We start from the raw sequence: 18,009 nt of genomic DNA on the forward strand, positions 1-18,009 counted from the left end.
TTAATCCTGGGAAGACATCAGGGGTGGGTTGGGGGGACCATGGCCTCGGGGACCTGGTGGTGCTGTGGGGAAGTGCCAGGCTCTGAGTCCTCGGGGACCTGGTGGTGCTGTAGGGAAATGCCAGGCAGAGTCAGCTGCATGCACTCCCACTCCTCTAGGCCAGCTGGGATCCTGCACATCCGTCCCCGCTCTCCCCGTGACCTGCCCTCACTACAGAAAACAATAACAAACCACATATAAGTGTGCTCAGCAGCAGGGACTGGGCCAGAACTGCTACCCACTGAGCAAGCTGCTCCCTGACCCCAAGCACTCTGCTGCCAAGGGTGCCAGGGCCTCCACAGCTATGGGTTCTGTGACCTCCCTTCTCCTAAGAGGCAAAAATAATGATCATTCTTTGTAGTCAGCTTGTGCATGTTCAACAAATCACTGGCAAGAAGAAAAGCAGACTGGGGGCTCCCTGGTGACCTACAAGGCCATTCTGCCCAACACTCATTCAGATGAGGGCATCTCAAAATACCCAGGTTCAGTGGGAAGTGAAGCTAAAGCCTCTGTCCCTCCGAATCTCAGCAGCACTCCTGCTCTGAGCCCGGCCTCCTTGCCCCCGCTCCCACCGGCAGAAGTGGCCCAGACACCCCTGCGGTGCTCGGAGCCATAATGGAGGGAAAGAGCAGTCAGGAAGCACCCACCTGCAGGGCTGAAGGAGCCCACGCTGCTGACCGGAAAGAGGACATCGGTGTCGCCGTGCAGCACCTGCAGCGGAGCCCAGCTGTGCATCTGGGAGAGGCAGGTGTTCCCATCCAGTGGCCTGTGAGGAAAGAATAAAGCTGTGTGAAAGGGCAAAGGGCCCCTGAGGACTCAGGTCACCACACGCATCGGCTGGGCCTCCCACAAGCTCCTTCTTGGCAACTAACCATGACAGGGCTGGGCACAGTGGGAGATTCAGACTGGGAGTCGGGAGCACAGAGACTGGAGCCAGACCCCTTGCATTTGTTCTTTCTGCCACTGTTTACTGAGCACCTACTATATGCCAAGCAGCGTGCAGCACATATATTTTGTGCTGGCAAAAGACGCAGCATACAGTGTTTATCCAGCCTCATGGAGCTTACCACCTGTTTGGGGGCTCAGACATGAATCAAATATTCCCCCTACATGGTATAGAACAGTAGCTCATCCTCATAGAGCTGGTCAGAAGGTCATGGAAGGCTTCCTGGAAGAAGGGAGGTTTGAGGTGACAGCTGAAGGAAGCACAAGAGTTACCTGAGTGAAGAGAAGGGACAAGAGGGACTGAAGGGGAGGGAACATCATGTGCAAAGTGCTGAAGGAGGAAGCATGGTGTGTTCCAAGCTCTGAAATGACAGCAGCCATGTGACCTGGGCTGGCCCTTTGCCTTGTTGGTTCTCAAACCCTCTCAAGTAAAGAGCAGAATCAGACCAGACCATGTCTGGGTCCCTTCCAAGAAAGGGGGTCAGCTCAAATATTAACCAGTTCATATGATCTGTTATATTGTCACCGCATCCACTAAGTACAGAACTAACCTGCACGATCTTTGTAGTACCAGGCTGGCTCAATTCAACTGATTTGAGAAAGTACTGCCCACAGCACATTTCACAGACTACAAACTCACTCTGTAACTCAGCTGTGAGGACCAGAGCAGATCATAATCACACCTACTTAACAGAGGAAGGGAGGGATGGGTGGAGAGGGAGAGGAAAGAACAAAGAAAGGGGAGGAGAGGACGGAAGAAGGGAGAGAGGGAGAAAAACTCAAGAGATTCTGACTTGTACAAGGTCATGAGCCTTAAGGACAGAACCAAGGCTTCTGGGGGGCTCAAGCACAGGTCTTCCAAACCCAGATACAATGGTTCTCCTGGCTCCTGCCTACCATGGCATGATGCATAGAGGTTTTCTTTCATTCCTTAGAGCAGGGATCAACACTTTTTTTTTTAATATATTTTATTAATTTACAGAGAGGAAGAGAGAGGGATAGAAAGTTAGAAACATCGATGAGAGAGAATCATCGATCAGCTGCCTCTTGCACACCCACTACTGGAGATGTGCCCACAACCAAGGTACATGCCCTTGACCGGAATCGAACCCGGGACCTTTCAGTTTGCAGGCCGACGCTCTATCCATTGAGCCAAACCGGTTTCGGCCGAACACTTTTTCTATAAAGGACCAGATAGCAGAATGTTTAAGCCTTGTGGCCATTCTTCTTCTTCTTTTGGTTTTTGTTTGTTTGCTTTGCCTTGTTTTTGTTTGTTTGTTTGTTGGTTTGTTTGTTTAACCACCCTTCTCAGCTGTGTAGAGGATCTGGCCAGCAGGTGTAGTTGGACACCCCTTCTTTTAGAGATCATCACGTAGAAATTCTGCTTTCAGTCCTCATGCATTTGGCACCAAACAGAAGTCTACAGAATTTGCAAAATGTATCATTTAATCCTGCAGGTACACACACAATGAGACTCTCAGATGGCACTCTAGGGCACAAGAGAGGAAGGCTGATTCTTCAATGAACGGGGCTGTGGCCCTAGAACCTGTAGAGAGCTGCCCTCCTGGGGCTCCAGTCCAGCAGCTGGTGACTGAGGGACTCCCAGACACCCAGAGTCAGTCAGGGCACCTCTCAGAAGGAAGCACAACCACCATTGCTCTTGCTGCTGTTCCTGAGGGGAAATCCTGCCACTTCACGGCAACACATGGGGGTGCAAAGGGAAGCCAGGCTCTAGCAGTTGAGGTTTGGGACCCAAGCAAAAGGGGCTGTGGACGAAAGGGGCCACATGCTGACCTGACAAGCTCAGGGGAGGCCTGCATGGTGGTCTTGCCGACTCGGAGACCTAAACTAACCACAAAGGATGATCTGAAATTAAACTTTAACTAAAAGCAGTTATGGTGGGCAGTTATGTCCTAGGCAGGTATCTTCACTGACAAGGTCAACCTTTACCTTAACTGAGCCTATCTGTCTCATTGCATGTATAATAATGTACCCTGAATAATGTCTGGATAACTTGTAGCTTCCCTTTTTCCAGATCCCTTGGTATAACCTAATGTGCTGGGTTCCAGGACAGATTCCTTCATTATCATGTTAATTGTTTCTGTACCCACCTAAGTACGTGTCCATCATTTTACTTTTTATCAATCCCAGGGGTTTCCCACTCCCAACCCACCCCCACTTTGCTTTCTCCTGCCTCCCTAATCTATCACCAATGGATTTCATGTAATCCACCTACGACTCCTCCTTTGATTGCAATGTATAAAAACAGATGAAAAATCGCCATTCTCTGGAGCATTATCTCAATTCGTTGAGGTTCTACTTCCTGGCATACGACAGTTTGGCTCAAATAAAGTCACAAAAGTTCTTTACAGGTTTCAATGTTTTTACGTTAACGGGGCCACGGGTCACACCTCAAAACTGAGTTATACCAAAGTGGTTCCTGAGGCAGAGACCAATTCAGGATATGGTGCCACCGCTGGCTTATTAACGTAAGAACAGGTGTTGCTTTTTGTTAGAAAAGTAAAACATGTTGTAAAACCAAGAAAAAAATTTTTAAAAAGAATGGGGGAAAATTACACCCAACACCACATTACCCAAAGCACAACTGACTTAGACACTATCTCCTCTTAGTATGTCTTTTCTTTCTTGCACAGTTTTCTCTACAAGGCCATAATGAAACTAAATATGATTTTATATTTGCCTTTTTTCATTCAGCATAAGCTCACAAAGTTAATCTTCAAACTACTTGGATGCTCTTTCTTACACTTCTCATGTGAGAGGTTTAAGGTCCTAAACATTAAGACATTGAGGTTCACGCAATGCGATCTTCTGTTAACCCCTCCTCTGTGGTAGCACCTGTCGGTTGGCTCTGAAGTTCTGCTTCTCTAAGTAAGGACTTTGCTATCTGACGCAGCAGCCTGCTCCCTGAGCCTGCCCTTGAGAAGATCCCTCTGGCAGTGGGGTTGCTAAATCAAGTGAGGTCGACAATGTTAAGGCTGCTGACACTGTGTTTTCTAGAAGGCTGCCAACACTACCAGCAACGGAGGACGCCTTACATCACTCATTCACAGTTAGCACCTACTGTGTGCCTGGAGCAAACCAAGCCTGAGGACACACCAAGTGCAGGCCAGGCCCGGGGTACTAAGCAGGGCCTGCCTTTTCCCAGTTCTCACTTTAACGCTAGTAGGCCCCGGGTTGGCAAAATGTGGCTCTCGAGCCACATGCGGTTCTTTGGCCCCTTGAGTGTGGCTCTTTCACAAAATAGACCACCTGGGCGAGTCTATTTTGAAGAAGTGGCGTTAGAAGAAGTTTAAGTTTAAAAAATTTGGCTCTCAAAAGAAATGTCCATCGCTGTATTGTTGACAGTTAGCTCTGCTGACTAATGAGTTTGCTGACCACTGCTCTAGGCAAATATCAATAGAACGGGCAAGCATGGTACTATCTGCTTTCACTTTGCATTTGCTTAATTGCTAGAGAGGTGCAACATTTTCCCACACGTTTGAAATTGTTTTCACTCTACCTTCCTACTGGCATCACAGAAAACATATTAAGTGACAGAAAACTACTTTCTATAATAAAGGTATTATCCTCTTAAAAATAAAAAATAAAAATTTTTTAAAGCAAAGCCAAAATCTTGAGGGGCAAGATTTTCCTTAGTCATCAAATAAGTGGTTTATTTGCTAGCAAACAGAGGCATAAAACTCAACCTTTGGCCAACGGAGCATCTCAACGCCCTCAGAGCACCAACCTTGCCAGAGGCTGTGACAGACCACAGTGTGCTTCCCCCCTGGCCTGGCCCACCACTCCCCTCACAAACCCAGCTGTGCTGTGACACTGCTCAAGTTCTGTCCCTCAGGTTCCGAGACCGTACATATGAACATTTTCTTACAATCAAAAGGAAAGCATCAGCCCTAGCCAAGGCCTGCGGATTAAAGGCTCCCAGGTTAGATTGCAGCCAAGGGCACATACCCCGGTTGCGGGCTCAGACTCCCAACCCCCAGAAGGGGGGCGTGCAGGAGGCAGCCAATCAATGATTTTCACATTTATGTTTCTTTCTCTCTCTCTCTCCCTTCCTCTCTGAAATCAATTTTAAAAAAATTTTTTAAAGGAAAAGCATTATTCATAAGCCACCTCATCATTCCTCTGCTCTTTCCCAAGATGCTCTGCGAATGCTCACTCAAGACCCCCTTTACACAGGAGAGGCTGTCCAGAATCTGCAGGAGGCTCCATGGCCCCGAAGGGCCAGCTCTGTGAAGGTCACCTGCACTGTCCTGTGCCTCACACATCACAATGCTGGCAGCCGCCTTGGCTTGCAAGGTGGCCTCCTCTCCAGACTCCCTCAATGGCACTGGTCATTAGGGAGAGAAATGACTGTGTTTGAGGCCAATGAGAACCGATGAAGTGAATAAACTCAGTTGCTCTCACCTGCAGAGACACAGAACATGAGTGGCGTTTCCTGAAAGGCCTAGATTAAGACTAAAGGCAAGTGTGAGGGTGAATTTTAAGTGTCAATTTGGCTATGCCACAGTAGCCAGATATGATCAAATGTTATTCTATGCTCCTGGGAAAGTATTTTTCAGATGAAATGAACATTGAAATCAGCAGACACTGAGTACTAGTAAGCAGACTACCCTCCATAATTTGGGTGGGCCTCATCGAATCAGTTAAAGGCCTTCACAGAAAAAGATTGAGAAGTTCTGCCAGCAGACTGCCTTAGGACTCAAACAGCAACTCTCCCTTGAGTCTCTAGCCTGCCAGCCCACCCTCCAGTTTCTGAACTTGTCAAAGTTCCACCATCACATAAGCCAATCCCTTAAAATAAGTCTCTCAGGACAGATAGATGCACACAGAGAGAGACACACACACACACACACACACACACCCTCTTGATCCTGTTTCTCTGGAAAAGCCTTACTAACACAGCCCGTCACAAGACCTGGATTCCAGGAACCAAAACATTCACGGCCTGTCAGCAAAACAAGCCACAGGGACGCTACTCCAACAAATCCTCCAGGAGGAGAACAAAACCTCCTCGTGAAAATATTGCTCTCACAATGGCTGATAACCAAAAGTGACAACAGACAAAGCTGCCATCAGGAAGATGCCAATACTCAACAATGGGGGAACCTTTAACAAACATGACATATTGATCTAATTGAACATCAACCAATCGATATTCAGAATGATATGGAAAGTATTCAACAGTACAATGAGCTTAATCTAAACTTAACCCAGCTTTGCCCATTGCTCTGACAAATCTCAACTCTCTACAAATCCCATTCTTTCATCCGTCCCGTGGGGATGGTATCCACTAACCTATTAATTAGGATAATATATACATAGCTTGTAGTATCTGGCATGTCACACAGATGGTCAATCAGATGATACTTCTAATACACAGGTATTCATGTGAATGAGGACCAGGATAACAATCAAAGACAAAAAGCAGGCACAATCTCGTGAGAAAGGGAAAGAAGAAAGAAAAAAAAAACCTCCTATTAAAGCATGAAAGTGGAAAGTTTAGGGCTAAGACATACTGTTCAGTCATACCATGGGATCTCAAAATCTCTGTTTCACTCTTATGGGCTGGTTTTGAAGTCAGAGTGATCAGGATAGCATTAACCACCGTAACGCCTACATGAAAACTGATTTATTTGGCATGAAGAGTAAAACCAAGCGCGGGAATATTATTACAATAGTAGTGTGCAGACGGCCCACCTGGAGCAGCTCACTGCTTTGACAACAACCCTACTCAGAAGGTACTGTTTTTCTCCCAGGTCTCTGATGAGCCCTGAGACTCCGGGAGGTGAAGTAACTTGTCCAACCTCCTCCAATCTAAGCCAGGGAGCTAGTACTCGAGGACCCAGGTTGTCTCGATTCCAAAATCCAAGCTCTTTACTATACTTGTTTGCTTTATGCCTTCATGTGTCAAGCCCCTTCCACAGGCATAAGTCTACAGCAGCTCCAGTGGTAAAGCAGCAGGTGCAGGCAAATCACTGCTGTTCACCATCCTGCGGATAAACACAAACATCACCAGCCCATGGCTATTTTCTAGAATAACCCTGCCTTTCTCCTGAGCTCCCTATGCTAGCGGCAAGCTAAAGATGGGAGGAGAAGCTAGAAAACAAAATGAAAGCTGGATATGTAAAGCAAAAGTTTCAAGGCACGCATCTTGACACTAATTTTGGAATACGTACCTTTAAATATACTCCCTTCCCCTCTCTTAGTTCTCGACAAGCTAATAATGCTCCTTCCTCCTAAATCAAGATCTGAAAAACGAAAGATGCCCTAAACAAATATAAACCTTGCACCCTTCTTTCACCCGATTCTGCAGGAAGAGAAAACAGTTAATGTGCTACCTTCGTTAAGACCTAGAGTGGAACTTACTTCTCAGGCGACTCTGAGTGGCCCGTGCGCTTCCTTCCCGACAGGTACATGTCATCCTCATTTTCATCCACTTCTTCATCGTCAATGCTTTTCACATCAAGCTTCTGGTACCCAAACTCCCCATTCAAAGACAAAGAATCGATTTTCCATGAGCTGCTGCTCTGGCTTCCATTGGAATTAGGTCCAAAGGGGCTTTCAAAGGCCATGATATTGACCGAGGAGCGGTCGGAGTTCTCCTCTGAGCTCTCCCCAGTCCCAGGTATCTTTCTAAACACATCACCAGAAGTCTGCTCATCTTCTTCATCATCAAATGAGATAATATTGGTCACCTTCTTTTTCTTCTTCCGTTCCTTTTTACATTTGGCATCTAGTAAAAGACAAGATATGATATAAGAAAAAATAGGCAAGATAAAGAGGTGATCAAGCCATATTGACTCTAGATCTTGGAAAATCCTCTCCTACTCTACTACTATTCAGACTTTCTTAAATCCTTTGGAAAAATATCTGTTAGAAGACTGAAAAAAATGTATGTGTCTCCTCAAGCAAGGGAAACAAAAGAAAAAGTAAACAAATGAGACTAAGCCAAAACTAAGAAGTTTTTGCACAGTGAAGGAAACAATAAAAAAACGAAAAGACAGTGGGGAGGTCAAGGGGGGGGGGGGGGGGAAGGAGACATATGTACTACTATTTGTAATGCTTCAAACAATTAAAAAAAGAGAGAGAGAGAAGAAGAAAAAAACACGAAAAGACAACCTATTGAATGGAGTAAGATATTCCCCAATGATATATCTGGTAAGGGGCTAATATCCAAAATATATAAGGAATTCATACAACTTAACATCAAAAACCAAATAATCAAATTTAAAAATGGACAGAGGACCTGAACAGAGATTTCTCCAAAGAGAACATACAGACGGCCAAGACATATGAAAAGATGCTCAACATCACTAACCATCAGGGGAATGCAAATTAAAACTACAATGAGATATCACCTCATATGTGTCAGAATGGCTATGATCAATAAAACCATAAACAAAAAGTGCTGGCAAGGATGTGGAGAAAAGGGGATCCTCTTACACTGTTAGAGGGATTATAAACAGGTGCAGGAATTATGGAAAAGTTTGGAAATTCCTCAGAAATTTAAAAAATATAACTACCATATCACCCAGCAATTCCACTTCTGGGTATTTATATGAAGAAATTAAAATACGAATTTGAAAAGATATATGCATCCCTATGTTCAATGCAGCATCACTCACAATAGGCAAGACATGGAATCAACTTAAGTGCCCATCAACAGACAAATGGATAAAGATGATGTGGTACATATATACATTGAAATATTACTCAGCCATGAAAAATGAATGAAATATGACCATTTGCAACAACATGGATAGATCTAGAGGGTATTATGTGCTAAGTGAAGTAAATCAGATAGAGAAAGACAAATACCATATGGTTTCACTCATATATGAAATCTAAAAAACAGGAATAATAAAATAGAAACAGGCTCAGAGATACAGAGAAAAAATTGATAGTTGTCAGACGGGAGAAAGGTGAGGAGATGTGTGAAAATGATGAAAGGGATTAAGAAGTACAAATTGCCAGTTATAAAAATAGTCATGGGGATATAAAGTACACCATAGGGAATATACTCAATAATATTATAGTAACAATGTATGGTGTCAGATAGGTACTAGACTTACGGGGGAGGGGGGATCACTTTATGGTATATAAATATCTAACCACTTTGTACATTGTGGATGAAAGGGGCCACATGCTAACCTGACAACTCAGGAGAGGCCTACATGGCAGTCTTTCAAACTCAGAGACTTAAAATAACAACAAAAGATGGTTTGAAAATTAAATATTTAACTACAAACAGGTTATAGTGGGTAGTCATGTCCTAGGCCAGTATTTTTCCTGACAACAATCAACTTAGATCTTTACTGATCCCATTTGTCTTTTTGCTTTTGCCTCTAAGATAACATATCTGCAAAATGTATGGGTAACTTGTAACTTCCCTTCCTCCCGCTCCCTCCTCCCCCCCCCCCCCCCAACTACTCAGGGGCAATACAAATGGGACCAGGGTATTCCCTCATTGTTATTGTTATCAAGTTTATTTTCAACTGTTAATTATGTTAAACTATCCTATATCCATCTCTGTAAAAGAAGCATATGTCCATCATTTCACTTTTTATCCTATCCCAGAGGTTTCCCTACTTTGCTTTATGCAACCTCCTCAATTTATCACCAATGGATTTCATGTAACCCACCTACATCCCTTTCCTTTGATTGCAATGTATAAATACAGATGTAACCTTCCATTCTCTGAAGCATTATCTCAATTCCTTGAGGTTCTGCTTCCTGGCATATGTCGACAGTTTGGCTCAAATAAACTCACAAAAACTCTTTACAGGTTTCGATGGTTTTCATGTTAACAATACATATGAAACTATTATAATATTGTATGTCAAGGGATATTGAAAAATAAATTTTAAAAATAAAAATAATTTTAAAAATATGCCACGATGGTTTTCATGTTAACAATACATATGAAACTATTATAATATTGTATGTCAAGGGTTATTGAAAAATAAATTTTAAAAAATAAAAGTAATTTTAAAAATATGCCACAAAGAAAATGTTAAAATTGTTCCTCTAAGCAGTTCTTCTAAGCACTTTTATCCAAAGGTTATAAAAGAATAAGAACAAATGTGAGTTGAGAATGCAAATGCGTCAGATTCAGGCCCCTGGGCACTTTCAGGTGATGAGGTGTGTCCACCTCGGCCATGGCCTGACACCTGTTACCTGGCCCCTCTGCTCTACCTCAAACGCTTTGCCTCACCTGCACTGACATGCTTGGACATGACGGGCAGGGGGTCGGTCTCCTGCTCAGGCTTGATGAGGATGGAGACAGCAGAGGACGCCGTGATCTCCCGGAAAAGGCTGCTCACTCCTTGCGTGGACTCTTTCAGCAAGGAAGTCACGTTCTGCGTTGACTCCTTTAAGAGGTCCGAGACAGTAGGAGCAAACTTGCTCTGCCCATTTAAATCCTTGTTGTCAATGTTGATCGCGAAGAGTATGGAGTTCAGACCTTGCGCACAAAAGGAAAAGCATGGAGTGTGTGCTGTTGGACAGTAACGCCTCCAACACGACAAACGAGCTGCAGACAGTACAGTACACAGGAGGGCGCACACTGATCTTAAATGCTGATTGAAACCTCCCACAACTGGGGTCAGTGAACAGCAGCTACCACAGAAGCTGAGTCACTCCAAATTCTTTTCCTCTCTGTCAAGAGGGAAGGTAAGTCATAGGTTCTGAGGTCAGACTGCCTGGATTGAATCCCAGCACTGCCACGTACGAGCTACGAGACCTTGGTCAAGCCATTTATAACTCTCTGAGCTTTAGTTTCCTTATCTGTAAAATAGAGACACAATATCTCTTTCACGGGTTAACTATGAAGACCATCGCCCACCAAAAACACTCAGCTCAGTAAGCAATTACAATAGGTACACCAATATCATTAGTAGAATTACTTATGAAAAATTTGCACTGGTATCCTATGGCCCACAGGAAATCATGGCCAAACCCTGACTCTTCCTCATCAATGGCCTAAGCTAACGTAACTCTCAATATTTGGGACTTGGTATAAACTTTGAGGAAAGAAAAAGAAAAAGGAGGCAACAGAGGATTTAGAAGAAAGTAGCAAAAGTTGCCCACTTCTGTTGCATTGTTTCACCTTTTGAGTGAGTCAAATGATAAACAATTTAATAAATCACACAAAAAAAAAAAGCATCTTTCCAGGTTTGCATGTTGACAAATGGTGTACATGACTATCACATTTGATTCTCTCACAACCCTATATGACAATGGCCGTGCCATCCGGACCCCCACCTTGCAGAGGAGGAAAGTAACAGTAACAGCATCTGCCCCAGGTCCCCAGCTGGTAAGGGGTCAGACCAGGCTTCAAAGGCAGGTCTCCTGTCTCCAACCCGCAGGTCTTTCTATTACACTTGCAAAGCCACAGCCAAAAACCCTCAACCCCGTGCTCTCCCTGCCAGGGTACCAAATTCAATGCCATTAGAGGAAGGACGGTGGCAAGCGCCTCAAGTTGCTGAGGAATAAGGAAAACCCCTCTTCTTCTCCCAGGACCCATCACCCCGGCCTTGCCCGGGCTTACCAGCTGCCATGGTAGGAAGCATGCTAGACCTTTCTTCATCCATCACAAAAGACCAGTCTTCATAAAAAGTGCTGCAAATTGAAAGAGAAAAGGAAAAGGCTCTAAGTAGTGGCTCTCTGTGCCCATTAGCCAGACAGTTCCATTATCTGGCTTCCTGGAAAAGCCACGCCTGGTCACCGCAGAGTGAAGACAGGAGTCTCTGCTGGGATGAAGCTTCTGGTTATAAACTAAGGACTGACTACACAGACCCTACGACTTCCTCATTGGTCCCCCGAGATCTTTAGAGTCCCCAGAGCTTGACAGCACTGAAATAGGCAGGAGATGTAAATGTGGTGTTTATGAAGCAGCAGATGGGCACAAACAGAGGGGTGACTGCCACTCAAGCAAGATCTCCAAAAGACAGGCAGGAAGTCCAGGCGGGGCTAACACAAGAAGAAAGCATTTCAGAAAGAAATTATAAAGCCCACAGTCCATCAACCACAGCATTTGTATGTAATATCTGCTTGGGCTATGGACCCAAAAGCCCAAGATAGGCTGGGAAGCTAAAAAGACCCCACAAATCTAAGTGGGGGAGGGGCCAGAGAGGCCTACAGAGTGTGTCCAAGGTCATTCAGCAATAAATGCAGCTCAAAAGCAGGTCTCCCCTTCCAGTTCCCAGCTCTTTATCCAGCCCCCTGCTAAGCGGTAACAAGCAAATACCCTTAACCATCTGACTTCCCGCCAGGTCAGAGAACTCTAGATGAGGGGAGTCAGAGCTAAATTTCACTAAAACAGTCAGTTGGGAGTGAGCTGTACTTCAGCAGGAGGCTGGACACAAGTGACTGAATACAACTTAACAGAAAGAGAAAGGACATGTGTGTTCAGTACATGGGCCAGCAGGATGGCAGGGGAAGCACAAACCACAGGTCTAAGCTGGCAGGGCAACAGTACCTCTGATCCCCCAAATTCTGATTCTTTAAATATCTGAGTCAGTTTTCATGTATGTAAATGAATTTGGTTTTCCCACATTGAAGTAGATTAAAGTGACTAGTGATTTAGGTAAATTAAACTATGATTCTTAACATCTGGATTCACTTCAACTGCTCATTGTTAATTCAACTTTGATGTGGAGTGTACAACTCAGCCACTTTCAAATGATGTGGTGGAAAGACCTTGACTAGAATCCATTTTTAGGAACATGAGTATGTTCTCCTTAATTAATGCTGATTAATGCTCAGGAGGTACATAGAGATATTCAACTCAGACCCAGGCAGCACACAGATGCAGGCAGCACCAGGCGTCCTGGCCCTACCCCTCCTATTTCAGACCCACAGGGTCTGAGCACAGAACTAGACAAAGCACCCCAGGTAGCATCAATGGGAGAACTTCAAAGGTATCTGTGAGGGCCCCAGCACACGATCCCTGAATGCCTAATAAATTCCAGAGGAGAGGTGACCCGAGGGGCAAAAGAAACTGGGGAGAGATTTGAGACAGGGAACTCATCACGGCACTAATGAAATGCCAACTTATTGAGCTAAATGGAACTTCACTGATAAGGACGCGGGCACTGCTGATGCAGAAGTTACTCAAGGGACCAGGGCAGGATTGATCACTGTCCCTTTGTATCTTCAGGTGACAATAAAAAATAAATAAATTAATTAAAAAAATACCACAACCCTACAAGTCTGGTCTACCATTCTCAAAGGAAAAACAATAGCCCAAGTCAGAGAGACTGGGAGAGAGAGGAAAACATCATAAACATCATGAGCACAGGAAAAATTATAGGAATGTCAATGTTTCTGAAGAAAATGTGGCTGACTGTATTATCATTGAGCATATTCAGTGCCCTCTCCCCATCACCGTGGCATAACCACATCTCCCTACCCTGAGGAGGTGAAGCATCACTTTGGGCAGAAGCTTTAAGAGCCAGTGCTTAGTTCAACCACATCTTTAAAAAGATGGAGCCTCCATCAGCCTGGGTCCCTGCGATGAGAATCCCTATTCACCCACAAGAGACATGAAGCAGAGGGAAGAAATAAACTCGGCTGTCTCAGGCCACTTCGGTCTTCATGTTTGTTACGGCAGCACAACCTGGCCTGTGCTACCTGACAGAGTGAACTTTATGATCAAGAAAAAAAGAAAATACAATAAAATTGGAGGGCCTGTTTTTTAATAACAAATGACTTCTCTTCCTAACTTAAAACTTCCACATTTTTTTCAGCCGTTTGGTACTGATACTGATTAACCTCAACAACAAAAAAAGAAAACAGAAAGAGTTGTAAGACAAAACCTGAAACTGGGCACTAAACATCCAATATCTAAAGAGAAAGAAAGAAATTCTGAACCTTGAAAAGAGCCCGAATTCAAATTCCATGAAGTGAGGAGCAGGCTGCGATCTATGACCATAGACCTCTCCACACCGCAGCCTTAAGAATAATAAGCATTTAAGTGCTTGCTATATGCAGGGGCCGTGCTGAGCCTTTTACAGGCCTTCTCCCGTGTAACAAATGGGACTGTGAGCAGGGTGAGCGGTGGGAAGGGGGAAGGGAGGGACGGGGGCACCTAGAATGTAAATTCAGGCTTCTGACTCCAGGTTCTGTGGTTTTAACCACTCGTCTACACCCCCTCTCCCCCTCCCAGAACCCCACCAGCGGGTACCTGAGCCTGCTGCGGTCGGCCAGGAGCGTGTGCAGGTAGCGCTCCAGCGAGTGTTCGTTGAGGGCGCAGCGCAGCCAGGCCCGGCCGCGGCCCACGTCCGAGGTGATGTAGCGCAGGGAGTAGAAGCGCTGGAGCTCGTGCTTGCTGAGGACCTCCTTCACGTAGAACCAGAACACGGGCTCTGGGGAGACAGCGGGACAGGCCCTGTGGCATTTTGCCTGGGTGCACATCACCTTTATTAATGTTCCCTGAGCATCTTTGAAGACTGTAAAAGAGCTACTTCCTTAACACAGAAAAGAAAGATACCAAAGAGTATACAGAAAATTAAAATGACTCCCAAGTCCACCATCCAGAGATGGCCATTGTTGACATCTTCAAGTATTTCCTTCCACTCTTTCTTTCTGTATTTTTCTTTTTTATACAAAATCAACATCTGTGATAGGATGACTTATAACCCCCAAAGATAGTCAAATTTTAATCCTGGAACCTGTGAGTGTTAGTTTATATGGCAAAGGGGCCTTTGCAGATGTGATTAAATTAAGGGTCTTGAGAAAGAGAGGACATTGATTTTCTGGGCAGTCTGTGTGGCCATAATCATCACAATTATCTTTATAAGAGGGAGGTCGGAGAGAAGAGAAGCAGGTGACAGGGCTAGGGAAGCAGAGACTGGAATGATGCAGCCAGTGACAGCCAGGAATGCCAGAAGCCAGAAGATTCTACCCTGTGGCCTCCAGAAGGAACCAGCCTGATGTCATCTTTACTTTAATCCAGTGAAATCGCCTTTGAACTAAGCCCTTCGTAAGTATAAGAAAATTAATTTATGTTGTTTTCAGCCATCAGCTTTGTGGTAATTTGTTATAGCAAATAACTCATATACCATTGTATTGTGTGTATGGTAAATGGGTGCATATGTATACATACATATATATACAAATAAACACATAGTCTTGTACCCTCATTTATTTTTTTTCATCTATATCATGAACATTTTCCTATAACATTTAAAGATCTTTGGAAATATGATTTTTGATGGCTTCCCTGTTATTTAACTGTTTCTCTACAGCGGGGAACATGATATATTACCAATTTTTCCTATATACTGCTTTGAACATCCTTGTACATAACTAGTTGTCCTCATTTCCAATTTCTTAGGGGAGAGTTCCTTAGGTCTGAGAAAGGAACAGATTTAAGGCTTTAAGGGAAAGCTAAGAAAGTTTGTTTTTATCCATAAAATAGTCATAGTTCCTCCTCACATCCCCCCTTTTTTATCCATGCCCACACAGATTTTTTTCCTAGTTGTAATTCTAGTATATTGTGATCAATGTTGTGATCAATTTTGTTGATCAATTTTGTGATCAATTTTCTAATGTTGTGATCAATTTTCTTTACTTCACATCAACACTTTTACCTACTGCCAATAACAGTAACAGCAACAGCCAATTCTAGTTATTGAGCATTAAGTATACACCAGCCATTGTAGTAAACATTTTATATCTGAACTCAGTCCTCATAACCACCAAGGTCAAGTCCACGTCAAAGGTAAGGTCCAAGGCCTGGATAAGTGAAGGAACTCACGCAGCAATATACAGTAAGCAATACAGCAGAATGGAACTCAGAGCTGTCGAACTACAAACCACACTGCCTTGCCAAGTGAGGAGGGTGTCTACATTCTTTAAAATGATCATGTTCGCTGAAACCGGTTTGGCTCAGTAGATAGAGCGTCAGCCTGCGGACTGAAAGGTCCCAGGTTTGATTCCGGTCAAGGGCATGTACCTTGGTTGCGGGCACATCCCCAGTAGGGGGTGTGCAAGAGGCAGCTGATCAATGATTCTCTCATCAATGTTTCTAACTCTCTATCCCTCTCTCTTCCTCTCTGTCAAAAATCAATAAAATATATTTTAAAATGATCATGTTCACAAATGCTTAATATACTAAGAGAGGAAATACTGAGTCTGCTACTAGACAAAGATTCTAATCCAGGAGCATAACAGATCCCAAGACCCCTCTGAGAATGTGGCAAGGTCTGTAAATCTTCCCTCCAGAAGGATGCGCATATACACATCACACACTGGGCGTCGGGTTAATATGTTCACTCTGATATTTCAGCTCAGCTGCATCGACTACCATTTAACCAGGAGCCATGGAGTAGGCGAGATGATGGCCTACAAGGCAAAGCCTAGAAGGACTCGTCCCCAACAAACTTCCAGACCAGTGGGCAGAACAACAGGTGAAAAGATTGTCCAGGCCGAAACAGGTTTAGCTCAGTGGATAGAGCGTCGGTCTGCGGACTGAAAGGTCCCCGGTTCAATTCCGGTCAAGGGCATGTACCTTGGCTGCGGGCACATCCCCGGGATGGGGTGTGTAAGAGGCAGCTGGTCGATGTCTCTCTCTCATTGACGTTTCTAGCTCTCTATCCCTCTTCCTTCCTCTCTAAAAAATCAATAAAATTAAAAATTAAAAATTAAAAAAAAAGAAAGAAAAGATTGTTCAGTTGAATAATCATGGGCAGGTCACTTAAACATGATATGTTTTAGATTCCTCTCCCTTAACAAAAGGTCCCAAGTACAGAATACCCGGGTTACTGGGGAAACTGGAGAAAAGGGCGGTCAAGCACTAAGCACAGTACATAGTCCATGATATCTAACCATCGTTTACCCTTCTCATATGAGAGCCTTTGGGTTGTTTCTTCTTTCCCTTTTTCTGTTAACAGTATCTAAATGAGTATGTACGGAAGAGTGTGCATACATACTTTTGGATGGATCATGCCAACCTCTGGGATCATTTACAATAAATGTCCCGAGAATGACTGGAAAAACCACCAACAGGGGAGTTCACTCAGGACGATCTTCTGTCTCGATGCCTAAATGTGAAACTAATCCCTTTCCCAAACCCAAACTGCATAAGTGTGCTAACAGCCTTCTCTCCACTTGAAGCCTCTCGGAAACCGGAGCAGGGGGAATTTGGTGAGAGCAGTACTCTGAGTGGGCCCACCAGACAACCATCCGGATATCCATCACCTTTAGCATCAAGTGACTTTCACCGCCATCTCTCTTGAAAACTGCAGTCACCTCCCTCTGACCTTGAATGCACATGGAACACTTGAAGGTGTGTTTTCACCTCTCAATTTCCCAAATTGCTTACCGCTACAGAATCCTTCTAAAGCTTGCCAGGGCGATGTTGATGATAAGAATTATCCCAGCAGGGCTCCGCTTCCACTGCCAGAATTAATGTGATCTATTTAAAGTGCAGCTCACCTGCCACTTAACGCTTGCAGTGTCTGTAATTTAATTTGGAAATATGCACCGATCTCTTGCTGCTTTGAAACAAGGGGCTAATTCTAAAAGTGGGTGAGGGCTTCTGGCTCTCCCAACTTCTGAAAGCCATCTGTCAACCAGAACAAAGAGCCAGGAAGGGGTTACTGAGACTAGCCACCTGGGGCCACTCATTAACAGAGGACAACTAATAGCTCTGGCCTTTGGCTAAGTTTCTAACAGGCCACGGCTTTAGATGATGCCAAAAATCTAAGAATTCATGCTCTGGAGTCCAAAGAGGACCAAAGCCTAGCCTCAGATTCTACATAAGATTGTGTGACTTTGGGCACCTTATTTTGTTCTTCATGTTCCTCATTATAAAGTGAGGTTTGCTATGAGGGAAAAAGAGTAAGAAAATAAAATATGCATGTAAAAGCACTTAGTGCCAGGGCAGACAAACAATACCCCTTTCTTCTAAAAGCAGCACCCCTCTATCCTAAGGGACTGTTTGAAGTTGCCTTCGGACACTATAAGCCTTCCCATCCTTACCTAGATGAGCAGGTAACA

At 44.3% G+C, this 18,009-nt stretch overlaps 1 protein-coding gene across 3 annotated transcripts in view; it reads right to left on the minus strand.

The window, feature by feature from the left end:
- The window catches only part of SNX29 (sorting nexin 29), a gene marked incomplete at its 3' end in the record, with an annotated part of 419,909 nt that overhangs the window by 340,786 nt on the left and 61,114 nt on the right, over window positions 1-18,009 (minus strand). For all 3 annotated transcript variants that reach the window (XM_084881120.1, XM_084881121.1, XM_084881122.1), the window contains 5 exons: window positions 14,192-14,372; window positions 11,555-11,625; window positions 10,220-10,468; window positions 7,372-7,738; window positions 687-805 (listed from right to left, as the gene is read on the minus strand). In XM_084881120.1, the coding sequence (XP_084737246.1) occupies window positions 687-805; window positions 7,372-7,738; window positions 10,220-10,468; window positions 11,555-11,625; window positions 14,192-14,372 (987 nt within the window). The remainder of the gene's footprint in view (window positions 1-686; window positions 806-7,371; window positions 7,739-10,219; window positions 10,469-11,554; window positions 11,626-14,191; window positions 14,373-18,009) is intronic.

The sequence above is a fragment of the Pipistrellus hanaki genome (assembly GCF_964339955.1).
Source record: "Pipistrellus hanaki genome assembly, chromosome: 4".
In the NCBI taxonomy this organism is placed as follows: domain Eukaryota; kingdom Metazoa; phylum Chordata; class Mammalia; order Chiroptera; family Vespertilionidae; genus Pipistrellus; species Pipistrellus hanaki.